The sequence below is a fragment of the Pongo pygmaeus genome, chromosome 15 (genome assembly GCF_028885625.2).
Source record: "Pongo pygmaeus isolate AG05252 chromosome 15, NHGRI_mPonPyg2-v2.0_pri, whole genome shotgun sequence".
NCBI classification, from domain to species: Eukaryota; Metazoa; Chordata; class Mammalia; order Primates; family Hominidae; genus Pongo; species Pongo pygmaeus.
The window spans coordinates 43594315-43609723 of record NC_072388.2 but is presented as its reverse complement, the minus strand read 5'-3'; the positions used below and the strand labels follow the sequence as shown (position 1 = coordinate 43609723).

The 15409-nt window shown below is 36.4% G+C and overlaps 1 protein-coding gene across 6 annotated transcripts in view; it reads right to left on the bottom strand.

Annotated features, from left to right (window-relative positions):
- Positions 1 to 15409, bottom strand: part of TOGARAM1 (TOG array regulator of axonemal microtubules 1) — a 116943-nt gene that overhangs the window by 71176 nt on the left and 30358 nt on the right. For 4 of the 6 annotated variants that reach the window (XM_054449148.2, XM_054449149.2, XM_063651580.1 and 1 more), the window contains exons 2-5: positions 11980 to 12136; positions 8371 to 8505; positions 3537 to 3842; positions 1615 to 1874 (exon numbers count right to left, since the gene is read on the bottom strand). In XM_054449148.2, coding sequence (XP_054305123.2) covers positions 1615 to 1874; positions 3537 to 3842; positions 8371 to 8505; positions 11980 to 12136 — 858 coding nt within the window. The remainder of the gene's footprint in view (positions 1 to 1614; positions 1875 to 3536; positions 3843 to 8370; positions 8506 to 11979; positions 12137 to 15409) is intronic. The other 2 variants (XM_054449150.2, XM_063651579.1) reach the window with 2 other exon arrangements.

The window sequence follows — 15409 nt, the reverse complement described above, 5'->3', positions numbered from 1 at the left end:
AACAAACACACACACAAACAAAAAACATAATAGATGTTGACTTGCTTCTTAACTCAGGGAGTTACTGTAAAGATTAAATGAACTAATGAAAATGAAAGTGTTTGATACATTATTAAGCATATTAAGCACATGAAAACTTATGCCTTTGTCAAAAGTCAACTCACACCAAACAATATAAACAATGACCCATTCAAAATAATAAACAAGAAGTGTCATATTAGCAACTATAAGGGAGGATAAGTAATTTTCAACAACTATACTAGTTGATTCAATAGTAGGGCCACTGCTCTATTAAAAGCGTGAAAAGTTGAATATCTAAAAGCAATGGTATCCTCCTGTATTTACTAATAATTATATAACAAAAACTCACCTTTCAATTACCCACTAAAAAAAGAACTATTTTTAAGTTATTATAAAAACAAAGCAAAATTATGTAGGATCAGGTGAAATTTATAAGTTATGTAGGAAAATGTCTTTTCTATATGTTTCTTCCCTTCAAATGAATTCCCTTCCTAGCACTACTAAAATACAAATGAGTTGGGGGGAAAAAAAGAAAAAGGAAAGATTTCACAAGCAGAAGTTGGGGTGATTACTTTAAATCATTAACAACCAACTTTGGTACTTTATAGGTTAGTTTTACATGTGTTTAACATAAAGACATACTTTAAAAATGAATATACAGTAATATTAACTCTATTTTATTGAGCAAGTTATCATTACATGATTGATGCTTATACCTTAAAAACAGACTAAGACCATAAAATATCATAATTATTTGCATTTATATATTTAATATAAAACTTTTTTTTTAACCTGACATGAAGCAAACTGAAATGATAAAAAGGAGGCATCTATGGAAATAGTACTCTGAAACCAAAGTAATACAGCAACCACATTCCTTGTCTGACATAATTATTACGTACAGTTATCATATTGCTAACATTTTTATAGCACAAAGTGATCTAGGATTCAAAGATGAGTGTACAATATGATCTCAATTTCATAAAGATAAGTAAGCTTGCACAGAAGCACAAAGGACAGGTTCAAATATGTTCATTGCAGTTCACTGTTTGCAACTGCAAAAGACTGATCATAAACCAAAATCAATGGCATAAATACACCGTAAGTAAATTAATACACAAAAATAATATTAATATAAAAAGTACAAAAATACATAAGACATAAATAAATGGTAATAGTGATTGCCTCTGGTGAAGAAGGAAGAGATGTTGAACTGGGGAGAGAACTATGCTATATTTCATTTATTTAAATATAGGAAACAAATATGACAAATTGTTCACTGGAAGGGTCAGTACATGAGTGTATTGCTATATTATTATTCATACTTTTAATTTAAAAAGGAATAATGTATGCATAGAAAAAATACTTGAAGAAAATACAGTAGAGTGTTAACAGTAAATTATTCTGGTAGTGGGAACTGGCATGATAAATTCCCTTCCTACTAATTCATGGTATTTTCCACATTTTCTATAATGAACATATTTTTAGAAATAAGATATTATAGGATAAAAGAACTTGATTTTTCCTTAAATAGCAACTATATTATAGAAAATTGCAAATATTTTTAAGTCATTAAAAATAATTGGTTCTAACCTCTTCTTGATCCAAATCTTTATCCTTGAAATTTAATTCTGAAAGATCAATTGGAAGACTATCTTTTTCACACTTCCAAATATCATCAGGCTCTTTCTTTTTGTGTCCCACTGTGCTTAAATCAGCTTTATCAGGCAAAAGGCTTATTCCCCTTGGTATGGGAGGAACAGGCTTTGTCCCATTTAGACCTCGTCGGCAAGACGGCGATCTCACCAAGGCAGGTGTAAGCTGAACTGGAGGTTTTTCTCGAGAATTTTCTCCTGCATGAAAAATAGATATTTTACTTTTTCTTTTTCTTTTTTTAATTTTAGAGAAGAGGGAGTTACAGTCACAAGTGTTTAAAATACAACGTTTTAAAATGAAAAAAGCACATTATAGCTGGCCACTGGGGAGAACAAGCTGCATAAAGCCTCGGCTTTCGATACAATATTTGATCTTGTACAATAAACAAATACAAAAAGGAATTAATAGAAGAGAATCAAAGTATAGTGCTAAGAGAAAGTAATAAAATTGACCGAATATGCCATAAATTGAACACTGGACTTGTAGGGTAGTTTAAAGGTGAAACATCTTACATCAACGGCTGGGGAAAGAAAATCATGTGGGACGCAGGGGATTCCTCCAACATACTTTTTATTTTTATTTATTTATTTTTTTTTGAGACGGAGTCTCACTCTTGTAGCCCAGGCTGGAGTGCAGTGGTGCCATCTCAGCTCACTGCAACCTCCACTTCCCGGATTCAAGCGATTCTCCCGCCTCAGCCTCCCAAGTAGCTGGGATTACAGGCACGTGCCACCAGCCCAGCTAATTTTTGTATTTTTGGTAGAGACGGTGTTTCACCACACTGGCCAGGCTGGTCTCAAACTCCTGACCTCAAGGGATCCGACCACCTCGGCCTCCCAAAATGCTGGGATTACAGGCGTGACCCACTATGCTCAGTTGACTTTTTATTTTAGGATTGAATTTGTCCTGAATGAACTCATATATGCTAATTTCATGATTTTCGGAGTGGGTTATTGTTAAGAAAAGAATATTTTAGTTTATAACAAATAATAAAAAATGTTTCAGCCAGGTGCAGTAGCTCACGCCTGTAATCCCAGCATTTTGGAGGCTGAGGCAGGTGGATCACCTGAGGTCGGGAGTTCGAGACCAGCCTCACCAACATGGAGAAACACCATCTCTACTAAAAATACAAAATTAACCGGGCATGGTGGCACATGCCTGTAATCCCAGCTACTCAAGAGGCTGAGGCAGGAGAATCACTTGGAGGTGGAGGATGCCGTGAGCCAAGATCGCACCACTGCACTCCAGTCTGGGCAACAAGAGCGAAACTCCGTCTCAAAAAAAAAAAAAGTTTCAAATTAATTTTAACATACAATAAAAAGTCAATAAATATTGAATAAATGAATACTAGGCATTAATTGCAATAAGCATATGAATGACATTTTATATTTGTAAAGCTAAAATTTGTTAGTAGGCTCTCAAACAACATATGCTGTTCATGTTCATTGTAAAACATTATTATTTTCTGGCCCAGCACAGTGGCTCAAGCCTGTAATCCCAGCACTTTGGGAGGACGGGATGGGAGAATCACTTGAGACCAGGAGTTTGAGAACAGCCTGGTCAACATAGTAGGACCCTATCTCTATTTACAAACAAACAAACAGACAAACAAAGAAAAGCATCATTATTTTCCTGGTTCCGAAAAGGATTTTGAAGTGGCAATGTAAGAAATGAGAATTTCAATTGAATTTTATACATTTGATTTATTTAACACACTATTAAATATTTTCCTAAATATTTACTAAATTCAGACAGATAAAATGTAGTTTACTAGCTTTTAAAGATCTAACAGCCCTATGCATTAACTTCAAAGTACTAATTCAAACACAAATAAATTTGAACAAAGTATTGACTTTTACCATGATTTCTACCCGTAGGATCAGACGATTTTTGGCTGACAAGCTTCTTCTGTGGACTTGGCTTTGATAGTCCTTCGAAGCTTTTAAGAGGCCAGGAATTTGAGAAATTAACAGAATTATCTTGAGACTTCTTTGGAGATATAATAAGAGGAGATGTATGCTTTGGACTAGTTCGAGGTGATGAGACAGGATAGGATGGAAGGATGGAAGCTCCTGGACTTAGATTTTGACCGTTTGTGGAAGTACACTCTGTTTGACTACCAAATGTTTGCTGTGTCTGACTGCCAAAATTGAGGCTACCATACACTGTAATAAAACAAAAGATAATATATTATTTATGTATACACAGCTCTAAAAGTTAAAAGCTTTTTTGCTTTTTGCTTTTCCCACTCAGGTTTTCATCCCAATTGGCATGTATATTTTTGTATGGTATGAGGTAAAGGACTAATTTAATTTGTGTTATTCAAGTATTCTGTATCTTCTAATTCAAAACTTCTTTATCCCATTAAAATATTGTACTAACATTTATAAATTAACTTTCTCCTTGTAATTTTATCAATTACATACATACATGCACGTATATGTATACATATACATACATGTCAGAAGTCTTGTTCAGTGAATTATTCTTTTTCTCATTACAATGATCCTCTTTAGAACTAAAAATGTTTTTAGTTTTGGTGTGCATATTTTCCCTATCATCAACATGTTTCTATTTGCTTTTCTCTGAAAGTTTGCCTAGTGTATCTTTTCCATGCTTTACTTCCTCTCAACCTATCTTGATGTATTTTAGGTAATGCTCTTAAAAAGATCACTTCAATGAAAAACTAAAAAAATAAGATCTGATCACCTCTGTCATTTAAGTTGTAAGTTCTGCCAATTTATACTTAGGGAAACTACTCATACATTTGATTTTAATTCTACAATCTTATTTTGTACTATTTATTATTTTTTTCTTTATTACTTCTTCCTTGCCTTTTATTGATCTTTTTATTCTTCAACGAATATAAAAAGTCTATTTGTAATCTCTTAGGGGTTCCCTTAAATTTTCCTTTAATATTTTTAAAAATGTTTTCCGTGACAAAATACCTAGCTTATGTATATTAATAAAGCAAACATTCTTTTGAGGACTTAAACAACTGTATATATTATATATCCTTTATTTTTAATTCATATCTGACAAGGTTAAAACCTCTACTTTTACCAAAATCTTATCTAGGTAGAGAGATATAGGAGATTTAGTCACAGATTTACATATAGAATTAAAACTTTGTTTCCTCATTTCAATTACAGTGCTCTATTAACAGGTTCTGATGCTTTTATGACAATGTCTCATATATTCCTAGAGATTTAAAAATATTTCTTTTCTTTTTTTTTTTGAGATGGAGTCTCGCTCTGTCGCCCAGGCTGGAGTGCAGTGGCACGATCTCAGCTCACTGCAAGCTCTGCCTCCCAGGTTCACACCATTCTCCTGCCTCAGCCTCCCGAGTAGCTGGGACGATAGGCGCCCGCCACCATGTCCGGCTAGTTTTTTTGTAATTTTTAGTAGAGACGGGGTTTCACCATGTTAGCCAGGATGGTCTCAATCTCCTGACCTCATGATCCACCTGCCTTGGACTCCCAAAGCACTAGGATTACAGGCGTGAGCCACCACACCCAGCCGAGATTTAAAAATATTTCTTATGAAGAAATCAAACATCCTATCATATTATGCATATACATAAAAACAATGCAATGCAACATACACCAAAATTTCCAACACCTGGTGTGGATCACTACAACATATAAATTGGGATGCAAACATCTATATTGTTTGGCATCCATACCATAGGTCCTTCAAAGATCACAAGGGGAATATTAATTGAGATGGTAGTGGTTTTAATGTATAACCAAGTATTAAGTTAAATTCTATTAGGTTTAGAAAAACATGGTATCCCTTTATACCAGCTTCTCTAATAACTATTCCAATAGAAAACCAGAGCCACTATGCAGTATGATTAAACACTAAGAGTGGATAGTCCTCAAAGGCAATGTAATCATTCAGGGATAGCCTAAACAGGAAAAGGTTAAGTGGCACAGCAAGCTGTCTCTGATTATACCAATTATGAGTCCCAAAGATATTCAGGAGTCAAAATTTAGGAAATACCCACATTATTAAGAAAGATGGATTATTTTGTGATGTAGATAATACCACAAAGGATAACTTTAAGGAGTTATGTGGGTCTTTGGGGTGAGTGCAGAAAAGGGTAGTTAAAATGTTAGTGCTAAATACACGAAATCTTCTCTACTAATTTCAAATCATTATTTTTTCATAACAAATAAATAAGTATATCCCTATCACTCAAAAAAATTTTAGTAAAGGACATACAATAAAATTTAAAATACCTAAAGAAATACTTAATTTGATCCTACCTCTATCTAATAATTGTTAAAGCTATTAATTAGCATGGACATTTAAGAACACCTTCAACCCCCAAATTCCTGACTGATAACCGGCCTCCAATCTTTCCTCTTCTTCTGTATCTTATGTCTTATCTGAAAGGGTAGCTTTTAGGAAGTTATGGTTCCTAACAAGAGACATAATACATTCTAAATTGTCTTAAAATTTAAAACTGTTATGGAAAATAATTGTCATCTGCTAACACAATACTCTTTAATGGATAATGTTATTTTCAATGACTTGGTATTAAAATGCTCATCTTTCTGATGATTAGCGATGTTGAGCATTTTTTTCATATACCTATTAGACATGTGTATGTCTTCTTTGAGAAATGCCTATTCAGATCTTTTGCCCATTTTCACATTGTATTTTTGGTTTTTTGCTATTGAATTTTTTGAGTTCCTTATATATTCTGGTTATTGATCCCTCAACAGTGGAATCGTTTGCAAATATTTTCTCCCATTCTGTAAGCTGTATCTTCACTTTGTTGACTGTTTTCTTTGCCATGCAGAAGCTTTTTAGCTTAATGTGATCCCATTTGTTCATTTTTGCTTTGGTCACCTGTGCTTTTGAGGTCTTACTCAAGAAATCTTTGCCCAGACCAATGTCCTGAAGTATTTCACTAACGTTTTCTTCTAGCAGTTTTATAACTTCAGCTTACATTTAAGTCTTCAATACATTTTGATTCGATTTTTGCATACGGTGAAAGGTAGAGGTCTAGTGCAAATCAAAACCACAATAAGATATCATGTCACTCCAGTTAAATAGCTTTTATCAAAAAGACAAAAAATAACAAATGGTGGCAAGGATGGAAACAAAAAGGAATGCTTGTACACTGCTGGTGGGAAGCTAAATTAGTACAGCCACTATAGAAAACAGCAAGGAAGTTCCTCAAAACACTAAAAATGTGCTGGGTGTGGTGGCTCGTACCTGTAACCCTAGCACTCTGGGAGGCTGAGGCAGGATTGCTTGTGCCCAGGAGATCAAGACTAGTCTGGGCAACATAGTGGAACCCCATCTCTGCAAAAAATTTACAAATTAACCAGACATAGTAGTGCATACCTGTAGTCCCAGCTACTTGGGAGGCTGAGGTAGGAGGATCACTTGAGCCCGGGAGGTCGAGGCTGCAGTGAGCCATGGTACTCCAGCCTGGGCCACAGAGTGAGACCCTGCCTCGAAAAACTAAAAATACAACTACCATATGATCCAGCAATCCCACTGATGGGCATATATCAAAAGAAGGAAATCAGTATATCAAAGAGGTATTGCACTTTCATGTTTATTGCAGCACTATTCACAATAGCCAAGATATGGAATCAACCTTAGGTTGTACATATACACAATGGAGTACTATTGAGCCATATAAAGAATGAAATCCTGCCATTTGCAACAACCTAGATAGAAATGGAGGACATTATCTTAAGTGAACAAATTTTGCATGTTCTCACTTCTATGTGGGAGCTAAAAAAGAAAAAAAATTAATCCCATGTAGGTAGAGAGCAGAATGACGATTTCCAGAGGCTGGCAAGGGCAGTGAGAAGTAGGTAATAAAGAGAAGGTAGTTAATGCATACAAAAATAAAATTAGAGGCCAGGCACAGTGGTTCATGCCTATAATCCCAGTGCTTTGGGGGGCCGAGGTGGGTGGATCACCTGAGGTCAGGAGTTTGAGACCACCTTGATCAATACGGTGAAACTCCGTCTCTACTAAAAATACAAAAATTACCTGGGCATGGTGGCATGCACCTGTAGTCCCAGCTACTCAGGAGGCTGAGACAGGAGAACTGCTCAAAACCCGGGGGCGGGGGCGGAGGTTGCAGTGAGCTGAGATCCTGCCATTACACTCCAGCCTGGGCAACAGAGCAAGACTCCGTCTCAAAATAAATAAATAAATAAATAAAATAAAATAAAATAAGAAGGAATAAGATCTAGTGCTCAGTATAGCACAATAAGGTGACTATAGTTAACAATACTTCATTATGTATTTCAAAATAACCACAGGAGTAGATTTGTAATGTTCCCAACACAAAGAAATGACAAATGTTTCAGGTGATGCATATCCTAAATACCCTAATTTGATCATTACACATTGTATATCAATATGTCACATGTCCCCCACAAGTATGTACCACTATTATGTATATATCAAAGCAAATGCAATACTCATCTCCACCATGAGTATCTAAACTCTAATTTTAATCAGTTGTATTTATATAAAGATTATGAAAACTAATACTTTAGGGTAACAATTATGAAAAAAGTTATTAAAAACATAACAAAATCCTTTTATTTTTTGTGATGAGTATGATTACACAAAATATCATATAAGTTAGTGTTGGAATCCCCACATAATATTGATAAGTCATTTGTTTCCAAGTAAATTTGGAACTTATACCTTTATCTTGATGACTGCTAGTTGTCCCTAGGAATTGTAAGTCAGAACCCACACTGCCAGTTTTACCACATATTTGTGAAAATCCAAGTTGTGCACATTTCCCAGAAAGATTTGTTTGATGAGTCCTAGTAGTACCTTTTGAAGAAAGGAGGGGAGAAAACATACAAACAAAAGTTAACTTTATTTCATGAATATATCTTATTTCATAAATGTTGGTGTAATTTAGGTGGAAATAAATATAAGTGTTTAAGTACAGTGAGGTAGGCAGGCAAGAAAGGGATAAAGCTTTTGATACTAGAAAATCAGATTAGTGGCAGGAGTTAAAGGACAGAAGACAGACTAGTAAAGACCAGGGAAAAGACAGGTATGTTGAAGAATATCTGCAAAAGCAGTTTCTTCCTGCACTCTTTCTCTCAGCATGGAATGTTTCTTCAGACCTGGCTTTCTTTCTTCCCAGTATTTGTAGTATACGCATTACCCAAAAAACTCTATTACCAAACTCTTTTCCTTTCTACTTTACTTTTTTTGTGCAGTGGTGTGATCTTGGCTCACTGCAACTGCTGCAACCTCTTTTATTTTCTTTTCTAATATACTTCACAGTATTCACGTAGATTCTAAGCATATCCAGATATGTTTCCTGTTTCCCCTCCTGTGTCTGGTTAAGGTTATTCCTGGGAAGATGAGTAAGTCTAAAGAAAAAAAGGTGGTAATGACTCCTCTGGCGTTTAGTTTATCCATCTATTAAATGAGCCCATCCTTTGTAGTTCTGAAACTGTATGATTAAAAAAAAAATTCTCTCCCTATCATATCAAGCCTCTTTATCTTTCATATCCTGGATGTCTTTTTGTTTTCTTTTCCTTTTTTTAAGACAGGGTCTCACTCTTATTGCCCAGGCTGGAATGCAGCGGCGCAAACTTGGCTCACTGCAGCCTCGACCTCCCTGAGCTCAGGTGATCTTCCTGCCTCAGCTATTTAAGGCTGGTCTTGAACTCCTGATCTCAGGTGATCTGGCTGCCTTGGCCTCCCAAAGTGCTGGGATTACAGGCGTGAGCCACAGCGCCCAGCCTCTCCCTCCTTTAAAGTCAAGCTCAATCTCTTTCCTGCAGTTTTCTGAAACCACTTCAATACCTATGTTTGCCTTTCTTGAATCCTTACGTTATTTGTAATTCGTATCATCCAATCAAGCATTAGCTTACATATTGTCTTATTTTCCAGTTGTTTAAAATCTGTACAATTAGGAAACGAGCTTTTCAATGGTACAGAGAAATCAAAATCAAAATCAAAACTGCTACAAACATAACTGGACATATTCTTGCATTTCTCCTTTTCTATTAAACAATAAAATAAATTAAACTATGCAGTCATTATGCCACTTCATTTTTGTATGAAAATACTATAGAATTTCACTGCTCAAAGGTCTATAAATTCTTCTAGGGAACAATGTTTACTGAATAATATATCTGAACTCAAACCCAACAAATTTTGAAAACTGTTATCATTTAGATGTTAAATACATTTTAACATCTATAACATAGTCAAATCTTTACCTTTGAAACCATTTTCCCTTCTAATAGGTATCACTTTGTCAACACACTACAATTTTTCTAATTACCTGGGTGCTATATCTTGAAATCCTAAACAATCATTTAGAACTCAAGCTCAACCTCCTCAACCTTTTCCTTTTTTTTTTTTTTTTTTTTGAGACGGAGTTTCACTGTTGTAGCCCAGCCTGGAGTGTAGTGGTGTGATCTCAGCATGAGGCACAGCGCCTGGCCTCAACCTCTTTCTAAATGATATGGTCATTTATAAAGATGGGTATGTTGAAGAATATCCACAAAGGCAGTTTCTTCCTATGCTCTCCTTTTTCTTCTAAATGTTATGGTCAATGACAATGAGCATTTCCTCTAAAGTTCATCTAAGTATTTACTTTTGTAACACTTAGTCCATGTTCTCAGTTGCTCTGGCCAAAAATCCTTACAGCATTATTGACACTTCTTTCTCACATTCTATACCCAATCTACCAGCAAACTATATCAACTTATCAACTTTATCTCTGACATAGAATCCAATCACCTTTTTTTTTTTTTTTTTTTTTTTTTTTTTGAGATGGAGTCTCGCTCTGTTGCCAGGCTGGAGTGCAGTGGTGCAATCTTGACTCACTGCAACCTCTGCCTCCCGGGTTGAAGAGATTCTCCTGCCTCAGCCTCTCGAGTAGCTAGGATTACAGGCATGCACCAACACATCCAGCTAATTTTTGTATTTTTAGTAGAGACGGGGTTTCACCATGTTGGCAAGGATGGTCTCGGTCTCTTGACTGCGTGATCTGCCTGCGTTGGGCCCCCAAAGTGCTGGGATTACAGGCGTGAGCCACCGCACCACGCCAGAATCCAATCACTTCTTACCACATTCTTGCTATCCTGGTTAAAGCCTCCATCAACTCTAGCCACGATTACTATAACAGATTCTTAATCAGTCTTTCTGTTTTTGACCTTGCTCTCTGATACAGTTTGGCTTTGTGTCCCCACCCAAATCTCATGTTGAATTGGTAATCCCCAATGTTGCAGGTAGGTGGGGCCTGGTGGGAGGTGACTGGATCATGTGGCAGATTTCTCCTTTTGGAGCTGTTCTCATGACAGAGTTCTCACAAGATCTGGTCGTTAAAAGTGTGTCGTACTTCCTCTTCACTCTCTTCCTCTTGTTCCCACCATGTAAGATGTGCTTGTTTCCCCTTCGCCTTACGCCATGATTGTAAATTTCTTGAGGTTTCCCCAGAAACAGAAGACTGTACAGCCCATAGGACCACGAGCCAATTAAACCTCTTTTCTTCATAAATTACCCAGTCTCAGGTATGTCTTTATGGCAGTGTGAAAACAGACTAATACACTTTCCTTTCATCTATTTTAAAAATAAAATCCAAAACAAGCCTGGAAACAAGGTAAGTGATGTCAATTCTTTCTTCAAAATGCTCCTCATTCAGAGTAAAAAGTAAAGTTCACTTATAAGCCCACTAGCCCTTAAGTAAGGACCCCTATTATGTCTTTAATTTTCTACTTATTTTCCCCTTTCTTATTTCATTCCAGACATACTGGTCTCTTTGGTATTTCTCAAACATGTTCCCCATACACTTCTCTCTTAGTTACTCTGTGCTGACTGTCCCCTCTTCCTGAAACTATTTATTCTCTTCTTCTGATATATAGTGGTTTGCTTCAAATATTCTTTCCTGAATATGGCCTTCTTCTGCTTTGTTTTCCTTCATAGCATTTATCACCAGCTAACTTACTACATCTTGTATTTATTTAATGTCTGTTCTCGTTCCTAAGTAGAATGCAAGCTCTATTAGGCAGACCTCCAGGACTTAGAAAAGCACCTTAATAAATATGGGTGATGTATTAAGCAAATATTGCCCTATATTAATACTTAACAATTTCAATGAGAAACCCTCCAGGGTTTTATGAGATAATAATGTCTAAGTGTCCACTCTTATCAGTTCTTCAATAAATAACACTGAATCTGAACTGCCTACTAAAGTCCTATGAGTCACTGAATGCACTATGAAGTTAAGAGAAGTCTCTTAGCTCAACATGACCATCATCAGCAACTTGTACTTACCAGCAGCACATAAAGGAAGAGAATCTGGGTTAAAATCCCGACTATTCTGAAATAAGTTTCTTGATACTCTTTTTCTGCTAAAACATAAATCATCATTGACTGGCATTCCTTGAGAAGGCTTTAATTTTGCAGATGGGATGAAATCATATGTTGAAAACTATAAGAACAGAATCATAAATTAGCAAATTTGTGTTAATTCTTCCTGGTAATAAATATGACAAAATAACTTAGATCCAATTATGAAATTCGGGATAGAATAAATTTTAATTTATCAAATATATAATGATACAGATAAACATCCATATTTAGTATGGTACACCAACAGTACTTTTCATTCCAGAACAGAAATGCTAATTTTTTTTCTTACTACTTCACCCCAACCCTTTACTGTTCCTTATCATCCTACAGCAGACTCTGGCAACAAGGAAGGAGAGAATACAAATGACAAAAAGGATGATCTGACTGAGCAGCATAACCCCTCAAACTATGCTATCTTTGTTTGAGTACTAGACAATAAGTGCCAGTTAAAGGTCACTGAACAAGCAAGCATTCTACTACACTGTTCTTACTGAGGCAAATTTATTATCCATATTCTGCAGCCTAAATGTCAATGTAAATAACATGGCAACCTATGTCATAGTTCCCTTAGGGTATTTTCTTACACTAGGTCTCTTAGTTAAAACCAGTAAATAATACTTTATATATGTCTAGTACTTCATAGTTTCCAAGTCGTTTCTCATAAACCCCATATGATAGTTAAAGAACAAAGGTGCCAGATACAATTTTGAAGTTACACATAATCAGTTAAAGAACTAAATGAGAGCATAATTCAAGTGTTCAAAATTCTTCACCAATGATGACCTCAGTTGTCCCGGATCACTTCACATTCAACATGACTATAAAACATTAAAAAAACTGAATGAATTGACAGTAAATTATGCTTCCTATATATTTATTTGGAGCTCATAGACACAATCAAATCTAGATGTGGTGAACTATAAACCTTGTCAGTATGTTTCTTTGTAAACTTTGCCAAGTATCAAATGGCAAAATAAAATTAAAGATATGTCTATTATGCCTCAGGTACACATGTTATTTATTATCAAATTTTGTGAAAAACCTATTACCTCCTTCAAAAACTAACCCAGAAATGATAAGTAACAAAATTAAGAATGCCCAGATGAGGCCACGTGCAGTAGCTCACACCTGTAATCACAGCACTTTGGAAGGTGGAGGCAGGTGGATCACTTGGGCCCAGGAATTCAAGATCAGCCTTGGCAACATAGTGAAATCCCATCTCTACAAAAAATACAAAAATTAGCCAGGCATGGTGGCATGTGCCTGTGGTCCCAACTAATCGGGAGGCTGAGGTAGGAGGATTACTTGAACCTGAAAGGTAGAGGCTGCAGTGAGCTGACATTGTGCCACTGCACTCCAGCCTGAGTGACTGACTGAGACCCTGTCTCAAAAAAAAGAATGCCCTTGGCTGGGCATGATGGCTCACGCCTGTAATCCCAGCACTTTGAGAGGCCAAGGTGGGTGGGTCACTTGAGGTCAAGAGTTCAAGACCAGCCTGGCTAACATGGTGAAACTCCATCCATAGTAAAAATACAAAAATTAGCCAGGCATGGTAGCCCACACCTGTAGTCCTAGCTACTCGGGAGGCTGAGACAGAGGCTGAGGCAGGAGAACTGCTTGAACCCAGGAGATGGAGGTTGCGGTGAGCCGAGATCATGCCACTGCACTCCAGGCTGGGCAACAGAGTGAGACTCTGCCTCAAAAAAAACAGAAGAATGCCGGAATAAAAAAGGATTGACTTTACTGTCTCAAAACCCAGTTAACGTCCATGATTGATTATACAGTAGTCAGTATCAAAAGGATATAATGGAATAAAAACAAAACCAATTATAGTCAACTTCTGATTAGATATATTAAAAGATGATGTATCAATACAGCTAACATAGTGAGTAATCCAGAAATAATTCTACAGTATGGAATACATTTTATGTTAGATTTACTTTGTGATTAATTTCTGTTTAGCAAACAGATATTAGTATATAGGCCAGATACATACAACTGGTGGAGGTGGTAATGTTGATGAGGGTGGTGGTGTGTGCGTATGTGAATGCGGCATTTTCAGAAATCTCCAGCAGTCAGGCAGAGATTAAGTTTTGCTATAGAAGACTGTGCATCTGAAAGCAGACTATAGGACATACCAATTAACATGAAAGTCCCGTTTAGGTCTCTCTTAAAAATAAATGATTTTCATTAGGGTAAGTTTTGATGGGACGAAACAATGAATGAAGAAAAAGTGGTTTAGAGTAAAAGAAAATAGAATTCATAAATTTTGAAAGAGTTATAAGTTAACGTTACAAAATGTGAAGCAGTCTATTTAAAGCACCTGATTGATGACTCTCAGGAACATGGAACTGAATTTTCAATCTTTGCAGTTAATACCTAAAAATGTATTTAATTCCTTAGAGTTATAGTAAATTAAAACATTATAAAAAGCAAGTTTCACATTCAATACTAACAATGGTTGGAAATTTACATAGTGTTATTTACTGTTTCAATCTTTTTTTGTTTTTGTTTTTGTTTTGAGACAGGGTCTCACTCTGTTGCTCAGGCTGGAATGCAGTGGCATGATCATGGCTCACTGCAGCCGACCTTCCCCATCTAAGGTGATCTTCCCACCTCAGCCTCCCAAGTAGCTGGGACTACAGGCACGTGCCACCACACCCAGCTAATTTTATTTTTATTTATCTTTATTTTATTTCACTTTATTTTTTTATTTTTTGCCATGTTGCCCAGGCTGATCTCGAACTGTCAGGCTCAAGTGATCTGCCCACCTTGGCCTCTCAAAGTGCTGAGATTACAGGAGTGAGCCACTACACACAGCCTATTATCTCTTAGTCTTTCTATTTGAATCCCTGCATATTTTTCATAAAAAGATTGCAAAAATTAGGCCGGGCACGGTGGCTCACGCCTGTAATCCCAGCACTTTGGGAGGCCCAGGCAGGCAGATCACGAGGTCAGGAGATCGAGACCATCCTGGCTAACACGGTGAAAACCCGTCTCTACTAAAAATACAAAAATTAGCTGGGTGTGGTGGCAGGTGCCTGTAGTCCCAGCTACTCGGGAGGCTGAGGCAGGAGAATGGCGTGAACCCAGGAGGCAGAGCTTACAGTGAGCCAGGATCGCGCCACTGTACTCCAGCCTGGGAGACAGAGGGAGACTCCATCTCAAAAAAAAAAAAAAGATTACAAAAATTTACTCTTGTTTAATCCTCTGACCTAATGCATCTTATTGCAGCTTTTGGCAGGGAGTATTAAAGCATCTCAAAAATAGTTTTAATTCTATTTTGGTAGCAAAAAATTACCAGAAAAAGACCTTCTAATATCTAATTCTCTCAGAAATCACCTATACTCCT